General features: G+C 36.5%; 2 protein-coding genes across 3 annotated transcripts; one reads left to right on the top strand and one right to left on the bottom strand.

Annotated features, from left to right (window-relative positions):
• Positions 1-2,026: 2,026 nt before the first annotated feature.
• LOC148597491 (uncharacterized) lies at positions 2,027-9,423 on the top strand. Its single transcript, XM_088563036.1, has 2 exons — positions 2,027-2,140; positions 3,704-9,423. Exons 1-2 carry the CDS (start codon positions 2,045-2,047, stop codon positions 7,715-7,717), a joined length of 4,110 nt encoding a protein of 1,369 aa, XP_088419162.1. The 5' UTR covers positions 2,027-2,044; the 3' UTR covers positions 7,718-9,423.
• Positions 9,414-27,224, bottom strand: LOC148597490 (carbohydrate sulfotransferase 10-like). 2 transcript variants are annotated; one of them, XM_088563562.1, is made up of 4 exons: positions 27,057-27,224; positions 25,393-25,460; positions 21,387-22,427; positions 9,414-9,714 (listed from the first exon to the last, which is right to left on the bottom strand). In XM_088563562.1, exons 1-4 carry the CDS (start codon positions 27,151-27,153, stop codon positions 9,709-9,711), a joined length of 1,212 nt encoding a protein of 403 aa, XP_088419688.1. In that variant the 5' UTR covers positions 27,154-27,224; the 3' UTR covers positions 9,414-9,708. The 2 variants fall into 2 exon arrangements, with proteins under 2 accessions (XP_088419688.1, XP_088419687.1); XM_088563561.1 differs by lacking the exon at positions 9,414-9,714 and having other exon boundaries at positions 19,564-22,427.

Here is a 27,224-nt window from a genome sequence, read left to right as displayed (position 1 = left end):
CATTTATAAGATTTAAACTCAGGGGCGGATCCAGGTTGGGGGGGGGGGCACAGTTAAAATTTTGCCGAGCGTATCGAAGTGAAAAAAAAATGAGATTGAATTTTTGAAATATTCTTCTACAGTGGGATCAATGTAGATATCTTTTGTGGTAAAATTAGCGAAATATTAATGTTTCAACCTAAGTCGGTCTAAATCTACCCCTGACAACCCATGCTTTGCCACTTGTAATATGGGGCGCATGTCCGCCACGCCCTGCCTGAATCCGCCCCTGAGATTTCATAATAATACTACTGAATTCATTTTCAAGTCAAATCTTTGTTTCAATTTTAAATTTGTTCTGAAATTTTGGTCGTAATTTATTACTACAGTGTACTATATATATATATATGCATATAATAAATACATATAGATACGTTCATATTAACTTTATAAATTACTGTTTGTAAATTGCGCTGTGAATAAAGTCTGAATGAACATACTTTTATAGTAACTTTATTGAATAGGAACATAATCCCAGCCGCTGTGAAATAAATGTGTCCTACATTCAAACGAGTTGAAATATGCAAGATATCAGGTCACGACACTCAATTTGACACATTTGAAACCCACTTGACGGGAATACAATGTGATGTTGATACACGATACTAAAGATGTATGATAAATGTTACAACTATTAAAGTCGTTAAAAAAAATGTTCCAATATATTTAAAGGTCCTCGTAAGTCATAATTACAAATAAACAGTGAGCAAACCACACTGGATGATATCCTCCCTCCAAACCCCAGTTACAAAAATAAAATAAATCAGATCAATTGTACCAAACATATCATATCCTGCTGAAATGTGGCTAAATATAACATGCTAAAAATTTAAATATATTTTATCAAATTTAACAATGAGAGGTGCACATCTTCAAGGTGTATATTAACACAATTTGAAATTTAAATAACATTAATTTTACGCCATAGATTTCATAAGATACCGTCTATATCCTAAAACAACTGGCCAGGTTAATGGAGTGTATAGAGAAATTATTACGCAGTACCTGTGTATAGTGTTGTGTTGGGGCCAGCTGAATAGTCGGTCTTTGAAGACTTAATGGTGTACTTGTATTGACAATTTTTCATACCGGTGGGGTTACTGTCTCTTTGACATATTCACCTTTTCCATTCTCGATATCTTATAGAGTAATCAATGGAACCTAGATTCTAGCGGAAATTAAAAGAATGTAATCCAGAGTCAATGACCAGACAGAGAAAACAATTAATGTTTAGATTATGATCGTCCTTTGTATTTTCTTACAATTCTGCTGATGAGAGGTTTCTCCTTGAATTACATGTACAGCATATTGAAATTTGAAACCTGTATAATTCAAGTCTTTCGTATTAGTTGTTTTAATTACACATTATGGTTTGTACCACTTTTGTTTGAAATAGGGGAAGAACGAATGGACACATTTGATCGGCTGTTGACCTGTTAAAAAAAAAACAATGATTTAACACTAATTGCATATTCCATAAAATCACAAGCTTTAATCAAAGTACAAACAACAAAGCGGTAATAATTAAAATACGAAAGATAAAAATGAATGAGATATAAGTCCAAAATGCGGAGAAAAGCAAATTTGAAGACCTAATTGTTGAAATAAGCGCCAAAATTGCAATAAACAAAGTGAAAACGCCTGAAACGACGATGGATTCTCGCACCTTTTCAACAAGTTGCTTAGTTCCAGGTTAGAATTTATCCGTCATGATCTTTGACCACATGTTCATGTAATACCTGATTTCCGACAACTTTCTTACATTTGTCGATCACATCTTCCAGTGCAAACCACAAACTGACTTAAACATGGTAAAATATATCAATCCTACATTATACAATTAATTGTTAATTATTCAAAGTGATTTTAATATAGGCAATAAAGTAATATGTACTGACAATAAATGACTTAATGAATAAATTAAAATTTGTATGTGATATCGGGGTTTAAAAGCAATGTTCTTGGTTTGCCCCGTTACAAGATACTTGTCATTTGATAGAGGAGGATGAACTTTCGGATTAATCTACCAATTTCGATAGCAAGCCTGTTTTTGATAACGGCTTGGATCGGTTCTATAGAATGTCGATTCAAAAATATTCTAGTAAGTATTTCATAATTATTTATGCTCATGTGCACATCAGTTATTATCATTGTGTTTTTCTTCATAATTATAATCTTCGAAAGTGGGCCAGGTCTATTAGAGAATTTTCCTTTTTTGTTAAAACATCGAAACTGAATATGAGTTTTACATAAGAACAAATTACATATTAGAAAGAGCGCTGGTTTAATCTGCAATGTCCTCAATTAAAATATCTTACAGTACTGAATCGACAGAAACACATTTACAATATAATAACATATGTATTTACATTAATTTTAATCGATTATTTTACAATCATTGCTGTTATAATACTTCGATGTATGTGCATTGATGCATTTCACTCGAAGCATTGCTAAAATGGGCTCTATTTATTCTGTCATTCACTGTGTAAAGAGTTGAAGTTTTTACCCGTCTTTTCAGTACATCAATCATTCGAGATAGCTCCTGAATATGTGGATCTTTTTAACATTTGGGTTTTAGCTGATTATATTTGATTGCAATAAATACTTATGTATTTACATACTTATTCTTAACATGTTTGTATAGTTGTTTCAACACAAACACCGTACTCATAATATCAGAAACCGTATTCCGGGTCTGACAGAAAAGCAGAAAGAAATTCCGGTAATCTTAGAGGTGTACGCATGACATTATTATATACACAATACGTAGTAAATACTAACTACTCTAATAGAGTATGTTTCTATTTTTTGAATCACGATTAAATATGTTGTAGGTTATAACCCAATTAATACAAATAGTTATTAACATAGTTGATAATACACAACAAGTAACAATTCAATAACACATGCAAAAGTTATAAGCATGCGCAAACATGTAAAGACGTCTCATCGCAAATTGTTTACTGTTCTCAAACAGGGTCATTTTACACCCTGCCCAACGGGTCTTCAAATTTTTAACAAAGGACCTTTTAACTTATATGTCAAAATCTTCAGCTGTGATCAATCACAGAAGGTGAACTGTTCTGGTTTTATTAACTGTTTAAGATGTATAATTCTTTTGAGAGCAACAATTTGGAAAGACAAATTCGTTTGTTGCTTTTGTGATTTTTTTTTTAGGAAAAAACATACTCGTGATCTCTTAATGTGAAAGAGGTAAATGATAAATCATTCATTTGCATTATTAATATGTCAATAAATTTGCCAAGTAAAATATATAGACATTTGTATTGAATTTACGTAGGAAAACTAATAAAACCATCAATTAATATTTCAAAATCAGAAAAAAAAACATGCTGAATACTAATAACTAATTAATCTTTTGAAATTTGGCTTAAAAAGTTGATGCATAAATGTTGTTTTTCATTGTAAATAATTATAAACTAAAATAAGTCAATTTACGCTTAACATAATATGATAAGCTGTTCAGTCGCTCCAATTATGTTTGGAAACTCAGGAAACTAAGATGTGTAGAATTCTGAAATGAACATAATCATGGTATGGTGACAAACTATAAAAATAATAGTTTTCGTGTGTGGAAACATAACATAGGAAAGATCACAAATTAAATACACTTTATTCAAAAGCCCTTCATTTTTTTCAGAGCCTCCCGAAAGTCTACGAAAGAAAGATCCGTATTCCTCTACGTGGTATAAGAATTGATAACAGTAAATCTACGTCAATTGTTCGAGCAAACATCGCAAATGTTAATACACAAATTGGAACACAGAACAGTTTACAAGTGAATCCTTCTGTTGGACATAAAATTAGTCTTCCACTTCGTCGTAAGTCTCCACAACAAAACGGAGGAGCAGTAAAGCCAAATGGTAAAAGGAGACCAACGAAAGGACGTGGTCTAGTCCCAATTATTCAATCTAATTTGGAGACTAGAGTTAATTCACAAACAAGAGTGTTTGGACTACCAAAAGAGCTACAAGGATTGCCTCTTCCCCAAGAGTTCAATTCTCCTTCAGTTATTAGGGCCCTAACACCAAATGCAAATATTCATCATACAGTTGTTTTGGCAAAAAATGCCAATGTGCTATCCCGTATTGGACAACAACATAACGGTCCGCTTTCTGGTGGAAACAAAAGACCTCAACCACGTCAACCTTCCGAAGCTGGGCAAGGAAAACCTTCTCGACCAGAGAAATCACAAACCCCAGTTAAGGATCTTATGGTAAACAGTGGAAATACACTTCAAGTAAATAAAGACACTGGAAATACTAAAGTCAATAGCAGTATCCATAAAACAGACGTTAAAAACAATATAAATAACATCCACATCACAAATTATTATTCAACAGCAGGAAATGCAACCTCACAAGGCGGTGCAAAACCTCTAGGCCATCAACCCGGTGGACACGGCAACGCATTACCAGTCGGTCATGGCCAAGAGCCAGGACATGGACCTGGGGGACATGGGCCAGGCGGACATGGACCTGGTGGACATGGGCCAGGCGGACATGGACCTGGTGGACATGGGCCAGGTGGACATGGACCTGGTGGACATGGGCCAGAGCCAGGATTTCCATTAGATTTAGGCGCTCCTGTTGGACACGGACCAGGCGGACATGGATCAGGTGGCCATGGACCCGGTGAACATGGACCAGGTGGACATGGACCTGGTGGACATGGACCAGGCGGTCAGGGACCGATTACAACACCAGCATCTCCTGGAACGCATATACATCTAAACTTAGTAAATAATCTTCCAGTGCGAAATGACGTACAAAACAGAAACCATAGAGCTCAATTCAGCCCATCAAATATTGGTATGAACCCTAATATTTCCCCGGCTGGAAATAGAAATCCTGCTGGTGGACAGCAGTACCCAGGAGGAGCTTTACCAAACGACCGACATCCTAATCATGGTGGAGGTGCTTTGCCAACAGGAAGAAATCGTCCAGGAGGTATGGGTCCTCAACCAGGCGGGATGGGACCCACACCAGGGGGACACGGTTTACCACTTCCAGGGAGTCAAATGCCTTATAACGGACAAATGTTTAGGAGCGCTCCAACTCAAACTAACGCTGTTCCTGGACACGGTCCTGCAGGACATGGGCCAGTTGGACATGGACCTGCCGGACATGGACCAGCCGGACATGGACCTGCCGGACATGCACCAGCAGGACACGGACCAGCAGGACATGGACCCGTTGGGCATGGACCAGCTGGACATGGACCCGCTGGACATGGACCAGCAGGACACGGACCAGCCGGACATGGACCCGCTGGACATGGACCAGCAGGACACGGACCAGCCGGACATGGACCTGCAGGACACGGACCAGCCGGACATGGACCCGCTGGACATGGACCAGCAGGACACGGACCAGCCGGACATGGACCCGCAGGACACGGACCAGCCGGACATGGACCAGCCGGACATGGACCTGCAGGACACGGACCAGCCGGACATGGACCCGCTGTACATGGACCAGCAGGACACGGACCAGCCGGACATGGACCAGCCGGACATGGACCTGCAGGACACGGACCAGCTGGACATTTACCAGCAGGACATGGACCCGCAGGACACGGACCAGCTGGACATGGACCAGCCGGACATGTACCAGCAGGACATGGACTCGCCGGATATGGACCCGCAGGACACGGACCAGCCGGACATGGACCAGCAGGACATGGACCCGCCGGACATGGACCAGCCGGACACGGACCATCAGGACACGGACCAGCAGGACATGGACCAGCCGGACACGGACCAGCAGGACATGGGCCTACCGGATTTGGACCAGCAGGTCACGGCCCAGCAGGACAGCGTCCAGCGGGACAAGGGCAACCAGGAGTCACCATTCATATTCATAACGCTCCTGCACCGAAACCAGCTCCAGGCCATGGTCCAAGAGCCGGAGGTCACGCACCTGGACCTCACACTGCTGGTGGTCATGGGCCATTACCAGGACCTCACGGTACTGGACATGGACCGTTACCAGGCACTCACGTTGCTGGACCTCATGGTGTTGGACATGGACCATTACCAGGTCCTCATGGTGCTGGACATGGACCATTACCAGGTCCTCATGGTGCTGGACATGGACCATTATCAGGTCCTCATGCTCCTGGACCACATGGTGTAGGGCATGGCCCACGAACTGGAGGATTAGGACCTACACCTGCAACAACAAAAGCTCCAAATGGAAATGTATTAATTCATTTAACTATAAATTCTGTCGGCAGTTCGGGGGGTAACGGAACAGGAGGAGGACCGAGACCAGGACAGGGAATCGCACTTCAGCGACCTACACATAGTGGTAATGCAAGACCAATTGGAAGACATGCACAATCAGGTGGTCATATGCCAGTTGGGGGACATGGGCCAGCCGGGGGATATGGAAATGCTGCACCTGGTTTAGGTGGACATGGTTATACACCAGTAGGACATGGACCAGCTGGAGGTCATGGTCATGGACCGGCTGGAGGGCATGGCGGAGCTGCACCTGGAATAGGTGGACATGGTCATGCGCCAGCCGGCGGACATGGCCCAGCGGCACCAGTGATGGGTGGACATGGGACTGGAACAGGGGGACATGGACCGGTTGGAGGGCACGGACATGGACAACCAGGTGGTCATAGTCAGCCAGGTCACGGTGCGGGAGCACTTGGAACAGGTGGCTATGGAACAGGTGCACATGGAGCTGGAGGACATGGTCAACCAGGAGGTCATGGTGTTGGCAGTCATGGACAACCCGGAGGTCATGGTGCAGGTGGACATGGTCAACCCGGAGGTCATGGTGCTGGAGGACATGGTCAACCTGGCGGTCATGGAGCTGGAGGACATGGTCAACCAGGCGGTCATGGTGCTGGCGGTCATGGTGCTGGCGGTCATGGTCAACCAGGAGGTCATGGTGCTGGAGGACATGGTGCAGGTGGACATGGTCAACCTGGTGGTCATGGTGCTGGAGGACATGGTCAACCGGGCGGTCATGGAGCTGGCGGACATGGTCAACCAGGCGGTCACGGTGCTGGAGGACATGGTCAACCAGGAGGACATGGTGCAGGTGGACATGGTCAACCTGGTGGTCATGGTGCTGGAGGACATGGTCAACCGGGCGGTCATGGAGCTGGCGGACATGGTCAACCAAGCGGTCAAGGAGCAGGTGGTCATGGTGCCAGCGGTCATGGAGCAGGGGCACATGGTGCAGGTGGTCATGGTGCAGGCGGTCATGGTGCAGGCGGCCATGGTGCAGGTGGCCATGGCGCAGGGGGACAGGGTCAACCAGGAGGTCATGGGTCAGGCGGACATGGTCAAACCGGTGGTCAAAATCAACCATCTGGCGGCGGTCTCCAATCATTCCTACAAAGCGCTGGAGGACCTCAAAACCCTGGATATCAAGTACTTGGTATAAACAATCCTAATTCACCAACACAGGGAGCGCAAGGAGGTCATCAAGGTGGTGCAGGACCTCATCAAGGAGGTCCTCAAGGAGGCGCTGGATCTCCATCAAGTCCTCAACAACTTCTTAATAGTTTAAAAGTGTCTCATCAACAATTACTAGATCTTATGGCTAGAAACCCAGGAGTGCCTTCCTCGGGAGGCGGGCAACCACCAGCGGGTGGAAGGAAGTGGAACCCTCCCGGTGGGGGACGTATATAATCAGAAGTGAATAATTTATAGTTAGAACGAGTTTTTCACGATTGTCACAATCATGACGGAATAAAAGTGTTTGTTAAGATCAGGTCTGACAATATAAAACGATGCTTCAGTCGGGAAAATGAATGAATTTTTTGTGCATTCTACCTATCATTAATTTTTGTCATGAAACTTTAAACTACTGATGTCTTTCCAACATTTACATTTTTTACTTCATTTCGTATTAATTGCAATTAGACTATAGTATTTTAGAATAGGTATTCAAAGCATCGTTGAGCGTAGTATCCGTCGTATTTGTAACACGGTTCCTTATACTGTGGTGCTTGGGCTCTTCAAGTATAGTTTGAGTTAATGGGAAGTTTTTTTTTCATGCAATCCACACGAAAAGTTACGATAAGTTTTGGTTCAATTGAGACGTAAACATTCGTTTTGCATATTTTCCCGCCTTTTTTTAATTGACGCTCATGAAAATTAAAACTTATTTTTCCCAATGTCAAACAGTTTTATATATGTAACAGGGTTAATAAAAAGTTGTTATATCTATGACAAATTACAATTTGCATGCGAAACTTCCCAGAAGAATTGTAAAGAAAGACACGTCGTTTATCCCATTTAAACGGGTGTAAATGTGATAAACATGTTTGGAAATAAAGAATAAGTAACCTCTCCCTCTACATACCCTCTTTTTCTAGATATAGGCATTTATCAGAGGTTCAAAACTATGCCACCTTTATTAATACTAGACCTGAACTTAAAAAATAACATAAAAGAGTTAACATGACATGATTTGATAACAAATAACCTTGCAACGGTCATGTAACAAAATAAAACTTTGAAGAATTACAAATTAGCAGTGTTTAAATTATTATCCATCAATAAGACCTAACTTGAATTTTAAATGTTATAATTTACATAGACCGTTTAATTACTTTTGACAAATGCCTATCAGGAATTGAAATCCATTGTTTTATTTCCCTTGAGGGGCTATTGTAAATGTTTTGCTTATCAATCAAAGTCAATTACATGTCGTTAGTTTTCCGATTCTATTTGTTGTAAAATGCCCAATAAAAAATCATAAATTTAAATGATACAATCATAAGTAACAGATGTCTTCCGAGAAAATTATTAACTAATTCCGTTGATTCAATGTATATAAAAAACATTTTTTACAAGTCTAAAATGAACATTTATTCAAGGCCTATATTGTGATCGATCAAGACATTTTATTCATTATTCATTATCAACAGTATTAAAAGCAACTTAACCGTGAACAAACCAAGTGATAAAGAATATCTGGTATTGTTTTTTTTTCAATAATTAATAAGACATGTTTGTTTTTTTTTTTTTTTTAATAATCGTTCTTGTATGACATGTTGTGAGAGAGCTTGATTGAGATAAAGATGTTTTCGGGGTTCCACTTCCACTTCAACAAGACCGAGGATGTTCCGAGAAGAGTGCTCGATAAGAGAGAGTGACCATATTATTATTATTAACTATGTTTGTTTGTAAATGCTGTATATTTTCATATGAATTTGTTATTGAATATAAGGATAAAAAATCAACAGAAATTATATTTTAACGGATAATGAACCGTAACCGTCCTCCAAAACGATAAAATTAGTATCTTACAACTGTATTTTAACTGAACTATATTTCAAATTCAGCAATATCTCCGATTTATTATAAATATCTATTTCAATACATTTCGAAGATTTTATTGGAATATGCTTATCAAAACATTCATCGTCCGGCTGAAGTCATCGCCACCCTAAATCGTCCGGCTGAATTCATCGCCACCCTTCATCGCCGGTTGAAGTCATCGTCCCAGGAACGTCTACCCCATTAGCTTGTGCCTTTTCACTGTATTGTTGTTTGGGTAATTCGTCTTTTTTGTGGGTTTAGTTATCGCCCTTGGATGGTCTCAAGTGTCACTAAGAAGGAAGTCGATAAACAATAGTCCAGCATTGTCTAGAGGTCGACATATCTATTAGTCCTTAAAGCTGTAAATAAATTCAACAATTATGAATATTTGTCAGCGAAAATCACAAAAGTATCCTTAAAAAATAACATAAGTGTTGCATTTAGGGCATTTTAAAAACTTCGGTTCGGCAATTCTAACACCAAATCTGATTAGTTTTGGTGTCATGCTGTCGCAAATTCGAAATTACCTACCATGTCATAATCCTATGTCTGCTTTCAGTTATATGGATTTGTTTTTCTCGTATTTTTCGTCCGTGGTTCTTTACTTGCCTTTGAGTTGTTCGTGCCATCTTAAAAAGCAAGTCACACATTTCCCTATCGATAAATTGTCATATCGAATTAGACACAAATGAAAGATTCATAATTATTTATGGAAATCAAAACAACCAAACAGAAAATATAAAACAAAACAAACAACAACAACAACAAACGAAATTCAAAACATAATGAAACAAGAAAAAATCACTTAACAACTAAACACACAACAAGTTGCTCCGACAAACTTCATAATTGACAAATCAATTGAAGCAATATAGGTTTTATCTTTCAACAGAACTAATTCATGTAATTCGACTTATAATGCAGAATACTTTTTTAACAAAAGAAACCAACCAGAATTTTGACCAAGGTCAACGAATTATTGTCATATTCTGTTATATGTCAAATCTATTAGTTAAACATCGACTGGAACCACACACCCTTTCAAGTTATTGAGCAATCATTTGATTTTCATTGGCGGCTAGGATCCAATTTTCCACCATGTCCTTTTGTTTTAAAAAAATATAGGTCATGTTTTTTAATCTTAAGGGCTGTCTTTCTTCTAACTTTTTTTTAATTTCAGTCCCGACATTTTTTTTCAAATATTTCATGTAAGTTTTAAAGTTTGACTCTTACCCTACCCTTCACTATTACCTTAGTCAGCTAATTGTTTCCCTTACAAATTATGCACCAAACTGTATCAAGGTTGTTGTTGAATATAGCAGAGATGTCATTGTACAAGGACTCTTTAACCAAAATTAACTCTTTAAGAAAAATAGTCATATTAATATAAAAAAAAAACATTTATACTACAATCGTTTTATTTGAGCAGCCTAAATGTTTTGGCAGTATATTTATTGATACAGTCAGTAGCAATATATAATATTTTGGCTCCGTTATTTGTCCACCTTGTAAATTGTGTGAAATACCTGTTTATCGTAAACCCCTACATGGGGCAATAGTGGGGAATAAATGTAATAACACGTCGTACAAAATTCAAACTTAATTTGAAAAATGCTAAGGATCGCAGTATAAAGAAAAAACAGAATCATGACTTTAAACTAAAGATATACAAAACTGACAAAAATTGGTAAAAAATAACGCTTGTCAAAGCCTTACAGTTTACCCCAATTCTCAAATTTATCTAAATTCTGTTTTGATTTTAAATCAACACAGATGCATACAATGAATGCATATTGAACATTTGACAAAAACGACTCTTTTCATCAAATCAAAGAAATATATCTGTTTAACTGCACATTTCCTAAATAAAAAAGGGCCATATGTTACACAGATTTATCGCGTCTTTAAATAAATATAATTTATTAATTTCAAATCAATAAAAAAAAACATTATAATTTACAAATCAATTAAGGCAGTAAAGGTTTCATCTTTCAATAGAACTGATTCATATAATTCGACGTAAAATACATGTTTCATTTGAACAATAAATTAGTTTCACATTGTTTGGAACTACACAGCCTTTCTCATGGAGCAATCATTTGAATTTTATTGGCGACTAGGATCCAATTTTCACTCATTCTTATATATTTTTAGAAAATATTTAGATTCAATTTTTTATATTATGGGCTGCATTTCCGTTTTATTTTATTTCATTTTTTTATTTGAATCCCATCATTGTTTTGGTTTGGATCTAATGTTTCTAATCAATTTCAAAAATTGAACCTAGACACCCCCTGACTGCCGTATTACATGTACTTTAGTCAGCCTATTATTACCATAACAAAATAATCATCAAACAGTAGCAAGGTTATTATTCAATATAGCAGATATATCCTAGTGGTTACCATTGCGTATCACATCAAGGTAATGTCAACCACAAGGACCTTTTAACCGAAATTAACTCTTAAAGAAAAAAATAGTTATATATATATTTAAAATCATTTATACTGCAATCGTTTTAGTAGAGCAGCCTAAATGTTTTGGCAGTATATTTATTGATCATATACAATCACTGGCAATATAGAACTTTGAAGCTCCGTCTACTTTTCCACCTTGTACATTGTATAAACTACCTTTTCAACTTACATCCCTACAGGGGACACTAGTGGAGAAGAAATGTAATAACTTACTTACTTACTACCCGTTATGCCTGCTGGCATGTAGGGCAGCAACAACGAATCTCCATTGTTAACGGTCTTTGGCCATCCTTTCAATAGTTCCCCAGGTTTGGTCTCTATCCTTCATCTCAGCTTCTATGGTTCTCCTTTATGTTGTTTTAGGTCTCCCTCTCTTCCCTTTGCCGTCTGGTGTGGTGTTCAGTGTAAGGCTATTTTGGTATGATAAGTATTGTCTTTTCTGATGACATAGCCTATCCACTTCCATCTTCGTCTCTGCAGTATTGTTGCTATGACAAGTCGGTAGCAGTTTCTCAATATTTCTGCATTACTGATGGTATTGGGCCAGAATACTCGTAAGATACGTCTAAAACATTTGGTATGGAATGTTGACAGTTTTGTTTGGTCTTGCTCTGTCATTTTCCAACACTCAGAGCCGTACAAGAGTCTTGAAAGTATGCAACTCTGGTATAGTTTAAGTTTTGTTGTTTTGCTATACTGGATGGACTTCCATACATTATTGAGTATGATAAAGATGTTCCAAGCCTTTCCGATCCTATTTTTGATGTTTTCGCTGGCGCCTCCGTCGTTGTGCACTGTGCTACCAAAGTAGGTGAAGGTGTTAGTTGTTGGAAGCTTTTTGCCGTTAATTTGAATAGGTGCGGTGTTTAAGGTCATAACTTCTGTTTTAGTTTCACCGTTGAGACCTATATGTTAAGCGTATTTTGAAAGGCGATTAGTCTTATCCTGTAAGTGCTGATGTGTATGTGATAACAAGGCTATGTCGTCAGCAAAATCAAGATCTCCTAGAACAGTGTTTATTTTCCGTCTAATTTCTCTTCCCGCATCTTCGGTAGTTGTCCTCATCACCCAGTCGATTACCAAGTTAAAAAGGATGGAAGATATAGAACCACCTTGTCATATTCCTGCCTGTACTTGGAACTTCGTGTCACTGTTCTGTATTGATTGATTGAATGATTGTTGGGATTTAACATTCGAGCAGCAATATTTCAGCTATATTCAGACAATGAACATAAAATGGATGATAAAATGAACATGAATGATGATGAAAGGAAAAAATAAGAAATGAGACACATGGATAATAGGGACGACAAAGTTAGATTGCCACTAGAAAAAGGGAGGGATGGTTGAGGTCGGGCAATTTAGACTCCTGTGGCAGAGCGCAAAGGTTCCTACTCCTATCGAATATCACAGCAGGGTTCTTTAATGTGCAAGGAACGTGGCATCTTTCAAATCACGGTGCACCACTATGGTTTGCGGTCAGCTTTTCCGTATTATAGCCTCACAACACGCCAGGGGTATCCCATTCCACCACCTGGGCACACATCCCAGTTGCTCTGTGGGCAGAGCGCCTAGCCCTTGGCTAGGTTTCTGAGAACTATTTAGTCGCCTTTTACAACAAGCTGAAGTTGTTGAGTGCCCCTTTCTTTGGTATCTTGATAATGCTGCTTGTAGACCAGTCATCGGGTACTTTGTTGTTGTTCCAAACTCGTTCGAATAAAGGTAGAACTATAGATGCGGCAATAGTTGGATCTGCCTTTCAGCATTCAGATTGTTTAGACCTGGCACTTTTCTGTTTTTCAGAGACTTTATGGCTGTATCTAGTTCATCAATTGTTGGTAGATTTGTGTTCACTTTGAGATCATTTTCCGATTTAGGTATGTCAATTATTTGATCAGATGGCGGTCTGTTAAGTATCTCCTGAAAGTGTTCAGCCCATCGTGCTTCTTGTTCACGCTCTTTAGTCAGAAATTTACCATTTTTATTTTTCACTGGCATGTTGGTGTTGCCTCTGTATTTTCCACTGACTAGTTTTGTTAAATTGTAAAGTTGACCTTTTTCTTTCTTTTCAGCAGCTTCTTCTGCTTGTCTAGCAATATCCTCTATGTATGATCTTTCATCTTTCCTTGCTAGTTTCTTAACTTCCTTTTCAGCTGTTCTGTAATCATCTTTATATTTATCTTTTAGTGTTTTTGACTTTGCGTCAGGTTCTTTAAGTTTGATGTTCCGTCTTTTATTAATAACATCCCTAGTGGTAGGTGTAAGCATTTTTTTTTTCATTGTCATATATATCTTTGACACAATCCCACACATTGTTCACATCATCGTTTTCTATGCTATCTGGTGGATCCGTTTCTAAGACTTCAAAACGGTTTCTGAGCTCGGTGACAAAAGTGTTCTTGACTTTACGAATTTCCAGTTTGTCTGTTTCAAAACGTTTACTAAAGGTTGATGTTTTGCCCGTACTCCTCAACTTAACTTTCAACAAGGCAACGACAAGATAGTGATCACTGCCCACATCTGCACCTCTTCTCACTTTAAAATCAATCATCGATCTTCTCCATTTTCCGTTTACCATGATGTGGTCAATTTGGTTTTTATCTCTACCATAAGGTGAGTTCTAAGTTAGCTTATGTATCAACGGGTGTGGAAAAGTGTTCCTCCTATTACCACATTATTTGATGAACAGATGTCAACCAGTCTTTCTCCGTTGTTGTTCATACATCGATATCCATGTTTTCCCATAACTCCTTCCACACCGATATTTTCATTACCAACTTTGGCGTTTAGATCACCCATAACGATAAGAATGTCATGAGCAGGAGACAATGTTATTTCAGATTATAGCTGATCATAAAAAGTGTGTCTTCACTGTCATTGGAAGGTGCATAACACTGGATCACTGTTAAGTTGTTGTGACCACCTTTGAATCTCGCATTCAAGAGCCTGGTGTTTATTGGCGTCCATTCTAGTAGTTTTGTCTCCATTCCTTTTTTTTAGATTAATGCTACTCCTTCGGAGTGATGGCTATTCTGGCGACCTGAGTATAGTATTGTCTCACGTGTCTCAGTTGTTATGCGCCAAAATCCTGTCCATCTGCTCTCACTTACTCCAAGTATATGCAAATTATATCTTCTCATTTCTGATGTTACTTGTGCTAACTTTCCAGTTTCGTACATGGTACGTACATTCCAGAATCCAATTCTGGTTTTGCATTTGGCGCTAAGGACTGCTGGAAGCTTTCTCGCGGCTTTCACCATCAGCAGTCATATTGTTGGGTTGAAGATCTCTACGCACGGATGTGACTGAATCCTCTGTTGCTGTTTCGTAACACAATGACTCTCTACAAGATAGAGTTGTTGGTCGTATGCTAAATCTCCAACCTGGAGAACCCAGGAATTTTTTATCAAGGTTTCCATCCTTTAGCAAGTCAAACATTTTCCTATCGATAAATTGTTATATCTAATTAGACACAAATGATAGATTCATAATTATTTATGGAAACAAACCAACTAAATAGAAAATATAAAACAAAACGACACAAAAAGAAACAACTAACCTGAAAACAACCTAATGAAACAAGAAAGAACAATTTACCAAACAAACACATAATTAATTGATCCGAAAAACTTCGTAATTGACAAATCAAGTGAATTAATATATGTTTTATCTTTCAACAGAACTAATTCATATAGTTCGACGTGTAATGCATATTTCTTTGGAATCAAATGGCACCAACAAGAATTGTTACCATGTTCAAAGAATTATTGTCATATTCTGCTATATGTCATATCTATTACTTAAACATCGATTGGAACTAAAAAGCTTTTCTCGGTAAGTAGAAAATTGAGCAATCATTTAATTTCTATTAGAGATCAAATTTTCAATCCTGTCTTTATATTTTGAGAAAAGTTAGGTCCTGTCTTTTATCTTATGGGTTTTGCTTCCTTTTGATATTTTTTTTTAAATTGCAATCCCGCCAGTTTTTTTGTTTGAATTTAATGTTTCAAATAAATGTTAAAATTTGATCCTAGTCCCCCCTTATTATTACTTAAGTCAGTCTATTGTTACGCTTACAAATTATTCACCAAACTGTATCAAGGTTGTTGTTTAATATAGTAGTAGTTACCATAAGGTAAAACATTAAGGATATCATCAGGCAATGTGAAGTACAAGGATTTTTTTAGCCGAAATAAATTCTTTAAGAAAAACAGTTGTATTTATATAAAAAAACATTTATACTGCAATCGTTGTAATTGAGAAACCAGAATGCGTTATTGATGATATATTGTCCCTTATAATATATATGGATCCGGCTACTTTACAACATTTGTACATTGTATAAACTAACTGTTTATCCTACATCCCTACAAGGGATACTAGTGGGGAAGAAATGTAATAACACGTCGTACAAAATTCAAGTTTGATTTGCTAATGTATGCAGTATAAAGAAAATAAAAGTATCTTGACTTTAAACAATAGATAAACAAAATTATACGAATCGGAGAAAAAAGCGACGCCTTGCATTTTACCACGATTTTGAGCCTCATCCGAATACTGTATTTTTCACGTCAACACAAATGTATGTAATGAATGCATATTGCGAAAATAACAAAAACGACTGCTTACATTAATTCAAAGATAAATATTTGTTTAACTGCACAATTCTTTAAAAGAAAGGACCATATGTCACACAGATAAATCGCTTGATAACATAAATGACATTGATAAATTTCAAATCGATATTGCGATGAGCACTATAATTGCTCTGTCCATAACTTGGTAATCAGATGGCCATATTTCCTATTCCGAAATAACCTTTACTTCCTAATGGGGAAAACAATTAACCTCTCGATCTTGAAATCTGTTTTATTATCATCAACATTGTGTTCAAGTTGGAAAAAAAATAGTTCAACAATATTTAATATATAACATGGAGCAAATACAAGAAAACCGTGTGCGATGGCTCACTAGTTATACCCTCGCTTTCAATCATGATATAGGGAAATACACAACATCCTCGGTTACAGAGAGTTGTTGTCAAATATTTCCAAAAATGAATCCCACCATGTGGCATACTTAAATAATGAATCGGTACAAATTTTAAGCCGATGTGATGAGTAGTTACTGAGAAAAGGTGTAGCTAAAATTTTTACTTGCAAGGATATAAATAAAAAAAATAAACAAAGATCTGATAAAAATAATATCTCCAAATTTTCTAAAAAATAATCCCAACATGTGGCATACCTACAAGAAGAATGTGTGAAAATTGCAAGCCGCTGTAATGAGTAGTGGCCGGGAAAACTGTGAAGTGTTATGGAAACACGCACATACGGAAACACGGACATGTTTAAAACTATACACCTTCTACTTCGGAGCGAGGGTATAATAAAACGAATCAAAATGACCATTGCAAGAACAACGATCACAAGATAACCCTTACTCTTGTTAATAAGTGTACACAATTCCGCTCAAATTACAAGAAAGGTACATTGTATGTACTTAAAAAATATGAGTGAAAATTTACTCTAGCTCTTCGATTAGATCAAAGTAAGTGTAGTCGTGATTTTCGTCTTCGATCAAAACAGTACAAGCTCAGTTAGAAGAATATTTGTATTTTCAAGTGCCTGCAAATATGATATGATAGAATAGAGTGCATTAAATTCCAGATTCCGGAAGTTAAGAACCTCGTTTAAAATCTATTGACATTAGAGCGAGATCATTCATTTCTAACCAAGTATTTTGCAGCAAGCGCGGCAGACAAGGAAGTGGATTTGGAGGGTTTTGGCATGCATGTTTAGCTTCTGTGTGATTGTCATAACGACTGCAATTAATCGTCTGTCTGATAAAAACTTCTTCGAAATTAAACACTTTGGAGCGTGTACATGTATGTATTTTGAATAAGTATTAGTTGTATATTTCTTAGGAATATAAATATTTTGCACGTGTTGACATACCTGGGACTGGAACTGCAGGGGCCTTTTTAAACAATTAAACAGCAAAAATCCTGAGAAAATCATAGTTAATAAGTCAATTGAAGATGTAGATATATAGGATTGAACATTTAACAAAACTAGTTTATGTAGTTTCACCTAAAACGCATATTTCTTTGGAAACAAATGATAACATGTTAAATGAATTATTGTCATTTTTTGTTACATATTAAATTCACATCGATTGGAGATGCATAGCCTTTCTCGTTAGATAGCAATCATTTGATGTTAATGGAGGACTTTGATTACATTTACCATCCCGCTTTTATAGTTTCAGGAAGTTTAGGTCCTGTCTTTTTTATTATTGACCGTCCTTCCCTTTTTTTATTTCTTAAAAAATCCTGTGTTTTTGTTTCAACTTGGATCCCAGAAAAAAAATCAAAATCAAATAGGAATTCCGGAAAATTGAGTACGTTCCCGACTGAAGAAACAGTTTAAGACTTTGTCCGAGTTGATTATTTACTTATAGTTGAACTCGTAAAGTTTTTAATAATTACTTTCTCTTAGCTCATCTGTTCGCAACACATTTTTAAGGGCCTACATGTTGGTATATGCCAAACTGTTTAGCCGCCTCCTAAAGATGTAACTGCATTAGTAAGCGCATTTTTTACGCTTCCAGCAAATTATGCATTTTTTGTTTAAATCAAGGTTGTAGTATAATATAGCAGACATGTCCTAGCAGGTACGATTTTAACACCAAGATGCTTGCTGCTGGTGAGATCCAGTCATCGACAGTACAGAAAACTTTTGCTGGGGCTAGTTTCCGACCATCGTTTGAAATACATGTCGTCCATCATTAAGGAGGTCACTATTGTGTATGACTAATAAATAAAATATTTAAAAATCATGTATAAAAATCAAACTAGGTTAAAAACAAGTGTTTGGAATTTCAGCATAAAAAGTAACAGTGTTTTGCTTATAACTCAAAATGATGGACAAAATTGGCACGAATCGGAAACAAACGGTCGGCGAAGCCTTGCATTTATCCCGATTATGACCATCCTGTGTATATTGTTTATATTTCAAGTCAGCACACTGTTATTGTCTGTATATAGTTTTCCAATACAATTAATGCATGTTGCAAACGTTACAGAAAGAGTAATGACGGAACCAAGGTTATAGCGGTAATAAAAAGTATGTAATCCAGGGACAAATACCAGATATACACAACAAAGAACATAAAGTAACTAAAATCGTACATACAAAGTAACAAAGGCAAATGAACAACTCGGACTCCACTAAAAACTAGGAGCATGGACCAGGTGCACCGGTAGGGTAAGCATCCTCTTTTTGTCCCAAGAAACACTTGCCGAGTTGCTCATAAAAAGTCAAGTCCGGGGTAGTCGTAAAATATCCTGCCGGATTGTTCCATGTTGGAATTTCATCAAATCAAGCTTATCAAGCTATTTGATACAAAATGTAATCTATACAAGTTACTTTGATGCTTACATGATACTGATGTAAAATTCTAAATACAAACGTTCCAATGATTTTTAAAAGTTGTGTCCCTTATCCTAGGTCTACCTCCTTAAATCAAAGATAGAAATTTATTTAACTGTACATTTCTTTAAAACAAATGGCCATATCGCTAAATAAAATAAATGGCATTTACATATTTTAAATCGATAATGTGATGTGCACTTTAACTACTCTTTCAATGACCTGTTAATCATATAGCCATGTATCCTAATCAGAAATAATAAAATAAAAACCAAAAACCCCAAAAAATACAGATATCGAACTTGAAATGTGTTTAATTGTCAACAACACTGTGTTCGAGCTGGAAAAGACAGGTCAAAAAATGTTCGGATACACAACTTGGATCTGATATAAACATCAATCAAATGACCAGCATACAACCATTAGATATCTCTGAATACGTATACACAGTAATGCCAAACGTCATGTTATGTTACAAAAAAGTAATATACTTAAACTAGTGTTCATGTGATATAATTGAGTATCTAAAAAAAAACAAAAAAACATTGAGTTCAAATTTCCGATAATTTGAGTTATAACAGTTTTAAAGAATTTTTAGACACACAATTCCTATCTGATAAGCTTTTAAGAATACAGCGAGCCTCGATTAAAACAAAAAATATCGAACGCTGCTGTTACGACCTTTTTATAAAGTAAAACATGAAGGTAAAAAAGACCCTTTTAGTCCCAGGAATGTCAACATGTGTCGAAATTTTGACATTCCATTTTGAGATACATAAACAGAACAAAACATTTTGAAACAAATAAGATTTAAAAAAGTGGTCCTTAAATTTCGAAATCTGGAATTTAATGCACTCCGTACATATCAGATTTGCAAGCACCTGAAAACACATAAAGCCTCTTCCCAATTTTTTTATCATGACCACATTTTATTAAAACTAATCGCAGGGTTAATTTCAACCCATATTTGTTGAAGATTCTGTCTATGTAAAAATCAGGCATGTCTTATGAATTGGTTGACACATGGTAAATTTTATTCCATTGAATTTTTTTGTTTCAATGTAATGTATATATCATATCTATATCAAACAGTAAAATAAACTTCTTTCGTGTGGCGATGGGTTACTGGGAAAACAATTTTAAAGTTCCCTAACGAGACAAACAGATTTTGCACAAAACGTAATGAGTTATATCCTTTTTTTTTAAACCTATGTAATTATTTCCTCAATTGCCGTTGTAGTTAATAAAAAACTAGCATGCAGTTTTTTGAAAGTATGCATTTTTGATATGAAATGGATGGATTCTTTTTAAAACAATGTTTTTTTTTCCGCGTGGACAACAATATTCTGCATTACAAAACAAAATGGAATTCAAGGATTGTTCCAAAGTTGCAACGATGTGAAAAACCCGGAGTCGACTTAAATTAACTACTTTTAGATATGTTTGTTACAGTATTATAATCATAGTCCCGTCTCGCGCCACTTCACATGTATTACGAAACATGTCAACAAAGCACGGTCTCTCGTGACAAATGATCAAAATTTCAATTCAAAATGTATGTATTTGCAGCATATACGGTATAAACATACAGGAACATAATTCCGGATATCGAGCTAGGTAGATGTGACGTGAAATTCGTTAAAGACCGTCAAGTACTCCGCGGTATCGCTGAATTATTACAGTATTATAATTAAAGTCTCGTCTCGCGCCACTTCACATGTATTACGAAAAATGTCAACAAAGCACGGTCTCTCGTGACAAATGATCAAAATTTCAATTAAAAATGTATGTATTTGCAGCATATATGGTATCAACATACAGGACAACAATTCCGGATATCGAACTAGGTAAATGTGACGTGAAATTCGTTAGAAACCGTTAAGTACCCCGAAGTATCGCTGAATTTCTAACTTATCGTATGGCACAACTTTCGGACCTCAACCCGACATATCAATATCCAACTAAAATAGGACGATTGCAGGGTCAGAAAAAATTCGTACTGTACTATATACTGTAACTAACAAATCTAAATGATGATCAGGTTTTATATCATGTAAATTGTTACAAAATGAAATATTTCCTAGTTCGTTGTTCATATAACCTAGATGTATTAAAAATTACCGATGGTTTTGAATCATAACCGAACATTTCACAATCAGGAAGAAATATCGTCTTAAGTTGGTCCAAGTTGAAATTTTGTATCATACTAAACGCTTCAATTAGAGCTTCGTCTCTTTGAGCTTTCATTGCAACTTTATCTTTTGCCTCCGACATAGCTTTCTTTGCAGCTAAAAAGAAATCATTTACATTCATTTTGTATTCTGTAAAGTTCTGGTCAAAAGGAAAAACAACCGATACTGGTATTAAACCTCTGATCTGTAATGATCTCCAAGTTCGAACAGCTGCGTTGTAAAACGACGAACAATAACCTAGTTCATGTCTCATATGAAATAAGCGATTACTTTGAAAATTTGCTCGCGATTCAGCGGTTTCAGTCTCAAAGTCTCCGAAAGAGATGTTAACACCAACTTTACTATTCCATACATTAAATAAAAACAAGATATCTTCTTTAAAGGATTCCATTTTGCCAATAAAGTCGTATGATATCTGACAAGGTCTACAATGTTCATGTAATGGAGTAAAATGAGGATCTCCTTTGTTAGCTTTCAATTCATTTAGTATTATAAACTTGATAAACTCCGGAAAAGTCACATCATGGCCGCAGTTCAGTGAATGTTTCGTAGCATTTTTCCTAACACCAGATATAACACCTGTGCCAAAGTGCTTCCAGTACTCAGTGTTTGGAGTGAACAGTTTATCGACATAACCTGATAATGCTCTTGTATACGGTTCTCGCACAAACATTATTTTATCCGCATCATAAAATCGGAAGATATCAGAACCTTCATTTAAATAGTGAAAACCTTGGTCTTGTCTACTTTTACTTTCCGATGACAGTTTTTTCAGCAGTTCTTTTATGAACTTTGATCCTACCTTTTGTATAGTACAAATTGCTATTTGTAACGAGCTGTCTACAAAAAGATTTGACTTTACGTCTTTGTCTGTTGATTTTCCTAAAAACATTTCTGTGTTATTGGTACATGACTTTTGAATGCGCTGCACACGTCTCAAATAAACACTGTTTTGTTGTACATAGAACTTCTGAAATTGAAATGTTTGCCTTGCCATAACGAGTTTATGTTGAAGTTTTTATAGTAAAATATTATTCAAACATTAAGGACTTCTCCGTCTAAGAATCAGGCAAAATGTGTTTAAGGTGGAGCACATAAAAAAAAATATACAGATATTTTATTACCTTATCCAAGTATTTATACTTCATAACCTCAAGAAATTAATGTCAAAGTGTTTGTAAAGTTTGCCTTTTTATTTTGCATATTTAATATTTTTATAGATCAAAGTTAGTTGAAAGAGTAATCAAGAGAACCAAGGTTATAGCGGTAATCAAAAGTATGCAATCCAGGGACAACAACCAGACATGGAAACAGACATACACAACAAGAACATAAAGTAACTAATATCATTCATACAAAGTAACAAAAGCAAATGAGCAACTCGGACTTTACTAAAAACTTGGAGCATGGACCATGTGCACCGGTAGAGTAAGCGTCCTCTGTTTTTCTAGAAACACCCGCCGAGTTATCCATAAAAAGTCAAGTGGTAGACAAACGAGGAAATGAAAACCACGAACCGTTGAATAAATCAGTTTTCACGGTGCAGATGCATACACCATAACGATCCACGAGTTTATGATGACGACCATAAAACTTCTGTAGTGATGACCTCAATCTTGTAGCAACATTTCCCTGTTCCAGAAGCCTATTTGTTATAGTTCTAGCGCGATACAAAAAAAATATGCGTAGTTTAGGCAAGCTCTGGCATAACGTATGAGTTGTAATATGAACACTCCATACGCAGGTGCTAAAAGGATGTTGCTACAGATGAAAGGAAAGTTCACAATTCTGAATAAAAGGTCATCACGTTTGTCGTAAAGTTTGGTCAATACTTTTTCCTTTACCATCAATTTCTAAGTGTATGTCAAAATATCAGGCTGACTTCACAGTGTCTGTAGTATCCTTTATCTTAAGTTCTTTGGGGTAGATGCGATGTATCAAATCCCCGAAATTAGGATTAATTAAAAATAATACGTCATCTTTATAGGAGAAACTGAGATTAAAGGATCTAGCCAAACAATATTCTTTCTTTCGGATCAGATTAGCAAACAAGTCAGCCTCATAAGAGTGAAGGAATGGGTCAGCAAGTAAAGGAGCACAATTTGTTCCCATTGGAAGGCGACCGTTTGTTGAAAAACACGTCCACCACACTGGACGAATATGTTGTCGATTAAAAATTCCAGCATTTTTTTTAACATCTTCCTCTGTATATTTGGAAGATGATTCGGAATTATTTCCTAAAAGTATGAGGAATCTCTACCAAGAACTATATATTTGTATCTAGGTGTACCATCTGTTTTGGAAAAACAACGAAGTATAATGTTTTTAAGTTGGAATTTTAACTGAGTATGGAGAATACAAGTATACAGCATTGAAAAATCATAGGTTTTAATGCTACTAATTTCAGATAATAGTCTTGAATTGATAGTCTCTAAAAGATCTTTCGAATTTTTCAGGATCCACATTGACTTAATACCATTACGGGAGTAACAAGTGTTGTGGTAGGAATGCAGACCCTCTTTGACAGTTTTGAGTATAGAAGTTAAAGAGGTTTGGTGTTACATTTGGTGGTAGATGAAATGCACTAGGGAACAATGGCGGCAACATTTTTCCAAACTTTTCCTTTATATGAGCAGTCAAAAAAATATCTACGTCACCAATGCTTCAGGATAAATTCAAATAGCTTTATAGTTGTTTCATAGATGTATTTGAATATGTTTGAGGTAAAAAAAAGACCAAATCGAGAAAACTGATGTGCCACTCATTGCCTGATTCTTACACAGAATGGTACTTAAAACTTCAAAATGTGAAAAAAGCAATTCTACAATTTTAGTTGCAGCAAAAAGAACTCAAGGAATTGTGACCAATGCTCACTTTTTTAATACCCCACTGTCCGATTTCATATGTGCACTGTTTGACCTCAAACTTGTTGGATTATAACATGAAATAGGAGATGTACAATGGGGGCACTTTATGATGATTCTGCGAAAGTTTCTTTAATTCCATTTGGTGGTGTATGAGAATTAGCAGATAACAGATGGGTTACTCGTGTCTCCATTTTTATAAATAACAAAATCCAAATTTAGCTTTGGGAAACCGCCAAAATGATTATCAAATATATTGATTGATTGATTGTTGGACTTTAACGCCCGAGCAGCAGTATTTCAGGTATATTCAGGCGATGAACATGAAACGGATGATAAATAAAAAAAGGGATGGGACACAAGGACAATAGGATCGATAATTTTTTGATTGTCACAAGATAAAAGGGAGGGATAGGTAGGGTCGGGCAATTTACTCTCCTGCGGCAGAGCGCAAAGGTTCCTACTCCTATCGAATACCATAGCAGGGTTCTTTAAAATGCAAGGAACGTGGCATCTTTCCCAACACGGTGCACCGCTATGCTTTGCAGTCAGGTTTTCCGTATTATAGCCTGACAACCCCAGCATGTAACATGCCAGGGGTACCCCATTCAACTAGCTGGGACCCACATCTAAGTTGCTCTGAACAGAGCGCCTAGGCAACCGCTAGGTTTCTGAGCACTATTTAATCGCCTTTTACGACAGACTTAGCGCTGCTGCAGGCCTATTCTTTTGACACCCGGACCATCATGGGGCATTATCAAATATAGGATGTACGCGATGGGAGTAGAATAGATCATATAAATGAAAGAAAGAAGGTAGAAAGGAATATAGGATGAAAATCCTGCATGTGAAGACGTAGGAAAGGAAAGGAGAAAAACACTTCTATTTGTATAATAATGGAAATGTTCACAATGTATTTACCGCTCGTCTGCATCTTATTTATATTTATTACACAGTAAAGAGGAGGAAGTTGATGTTAAATTTTTTTCTTCCCTTTTTTTCTCAATCATTTGGTAATAATTTCAATATAAACAATCTCCAGAATTTCACCCCATTTAAAATCGTACCTACCAGACTTTTTGGGCTTTCTCTTGAGTCTATTTGGAAGGAATCAAATCTTCTCTGCATCAATAAATAATCTTTAAAAAAAGATTAAACACTTCAAGATTCCTTCTTAAATTTATTTATTTGTAAGCGATTATATCATAAAAATAACTTTTTTTTTCATAAACAACGTGATAATAAAAGAAGCAATGTATGTTCCATACGAATATGTACAAAGGCATATATTGTTGAATAGAGCTTTGCATGAAATCCATGTGACATTCACATGATATCAATGTGTATTTCACATGCAAGTGACAGTTCATGTAAATTTCACTTTATGTTTGTCACGAAACGTATTTCTTCAATTCAGATGAAATTGGCGAGATTTTAAATTAAACTTCATGTGACAATTCGTATGCATTTCACTGTATTTGAATTTATTTTAATACCGATATAATGCTTGCTTATCATACATTTATATTTCATACCGTATAACACTTATGACCTTGCTACTTAGTTACAATCAATATTCTATAATAATAATTTATAACAAAAACGACACTACACAGTAAATGTTTTACATGCACATAAATTTCAGACTGACGCTTTAACAGTTATGTGGCAGTTTTTGTAAGAATCATGCAAATCTGTAATATGTGATACAATCCAAAAAAGGCTAAATATTTTTTTTATTGTTGTTATTATGTTGCGCTTTATGTCTATATTATAAAAGTGTATAATTATTCATTCCGATCTGTCTGCTCTTCGGAGATAATCCACATTGAAAATCCAATAGTTTCTCTTGTAATGTAGTCTAATTTACCTAATTGCCTCCCTTCACTTCGAATTCTACAGTGCATTCTCATATTACATAGAATGCACTGTAGAATGACCCCGATGTAGCATAAACATTGTCAACTATACATGACAAATATGTTGTCGTACCAGCAGACAAAGCCCAAAACAACATTGTTTTTGTCTGCAAAAAGTCTTCAACTCGGCGGGTGTTTCTAGAAAAGCAGAGGACGCTTACCGTACCCGTGCACCTGGTCCATGCTCCCGCTTTTGATTGCCGTTTTAACCTTGTTTCCCTTGATTACTCCTTCATAAGAGCCAGGATTATACAAAAAGCAACATGTACTTTATGTTTACAGTAACATTGTAAACAAAATTTAAAAAAAATAAAAACATGTAGACTTTGCAACCATGAATCACATTTTGAATGATTCCTTTGTTTGAAAACCAGGATGTGGTGATTCATTATATCTCAAAATAATCGAAGACACTTTTGAAATGTTTAAAGAAAGTAAAATTTTACATACAAAGTAACAAAAGTAAATGAGCAACTCGGACTCCACTAAAAAACTGGAAGCATGGACCAGGTGCACCGGTAGGGTAAAAGTCCTCTGCTTTTCTAGAAACACCCGCCCAGGTGCTCATAAAAAGTAAAGTCATTCAGTAGACTTCATATAAATGATTTTCAACAATAAAAATGTAAATTAAAGTTGGTAAACCGGATATATGTTTATCATGGACTGTTGTGATTTAGGGTAGACCTGTACGTAAATACACTAAACAAATTTTAAGAAACAAATACATATATTCAGACGTCTGCCACATACTACTATAAAGCTAGCTTGCTTAGCATGGTCTACATTAAAACAATATTAAAATATATTAACACAGACCTGAAACTTTCGTCAGAAGATTGAAACCATTTAACAGAAATGAAATGCATATAAGCAGTGCAAGTCCGAAAATGTTAGCGATCCGAAGAAACTGCATACTTCACAATTATATAGGGAAAAAAATAACACATCTAATTTTTAAGTCAGTAGTGTAATGTGTCATATAAC

This window comes from Perna viridis, chromosome 15 (assembly GCF_037379345.1).
Source record: "Perna viridis isolate PV_CMFRI_1.1 ecotype Kerala chromosome 15, ASM3737934v1, whole genome shotgun sequence".
Taxonomy (NCBI): Eukaryota; Metazoa; Mollusca; class Bivalvia; order Mytilida; family Mytilidae; genus Perna; species Perna viridis.
This window is presented reverse-complemented; position numbering and strand designations above follow the sequence as displayed.

What these genes read in the sequence shown, in the direction of transcription:
- LOC148597490 (XM_088563561.1), bottom strand. Translation starts at nt 27,153, where the DNA reads ATGCAGTTTCTTCGGATCGCTAACATTTTCGGACTTGCACTGCTTATA. An exon ending in TCTTCTGACGAAAGTTTCAG is followed by an intron (nt 25,461 to 27,056) that starts GTCTGTGTTAAT and finishes CTTTTTTTAAAG; the next exon opens with ATTATTTATTGATGCAGAGA. An exon ending in GAGAAAGCCCAAAAAGTCTG is followed by an intron (nt 22,428 to 25,392) that starts GTAGGTACGATT and finishes TTTCAATTTCAG; the next exon opens with AAGTTCTATGTACAACAAAA.
- LOC148597491 (XM_088563036.1), top strand. Translation starts at nt 2,045, where the DNA reads ATGAACTTTCGGATTAATCTACCAATTTCGATAGCAAGCCTGTTTTTG. An exon ending in GTCGATTCAAAAATATTCTA is followed by an intron (nt 2,141 to 3,703) that starts GTAAGTATTTCA and finishes CATTTTTTTCAG; the next exon opens with AGCCTCCCGAAAGTCTACGA.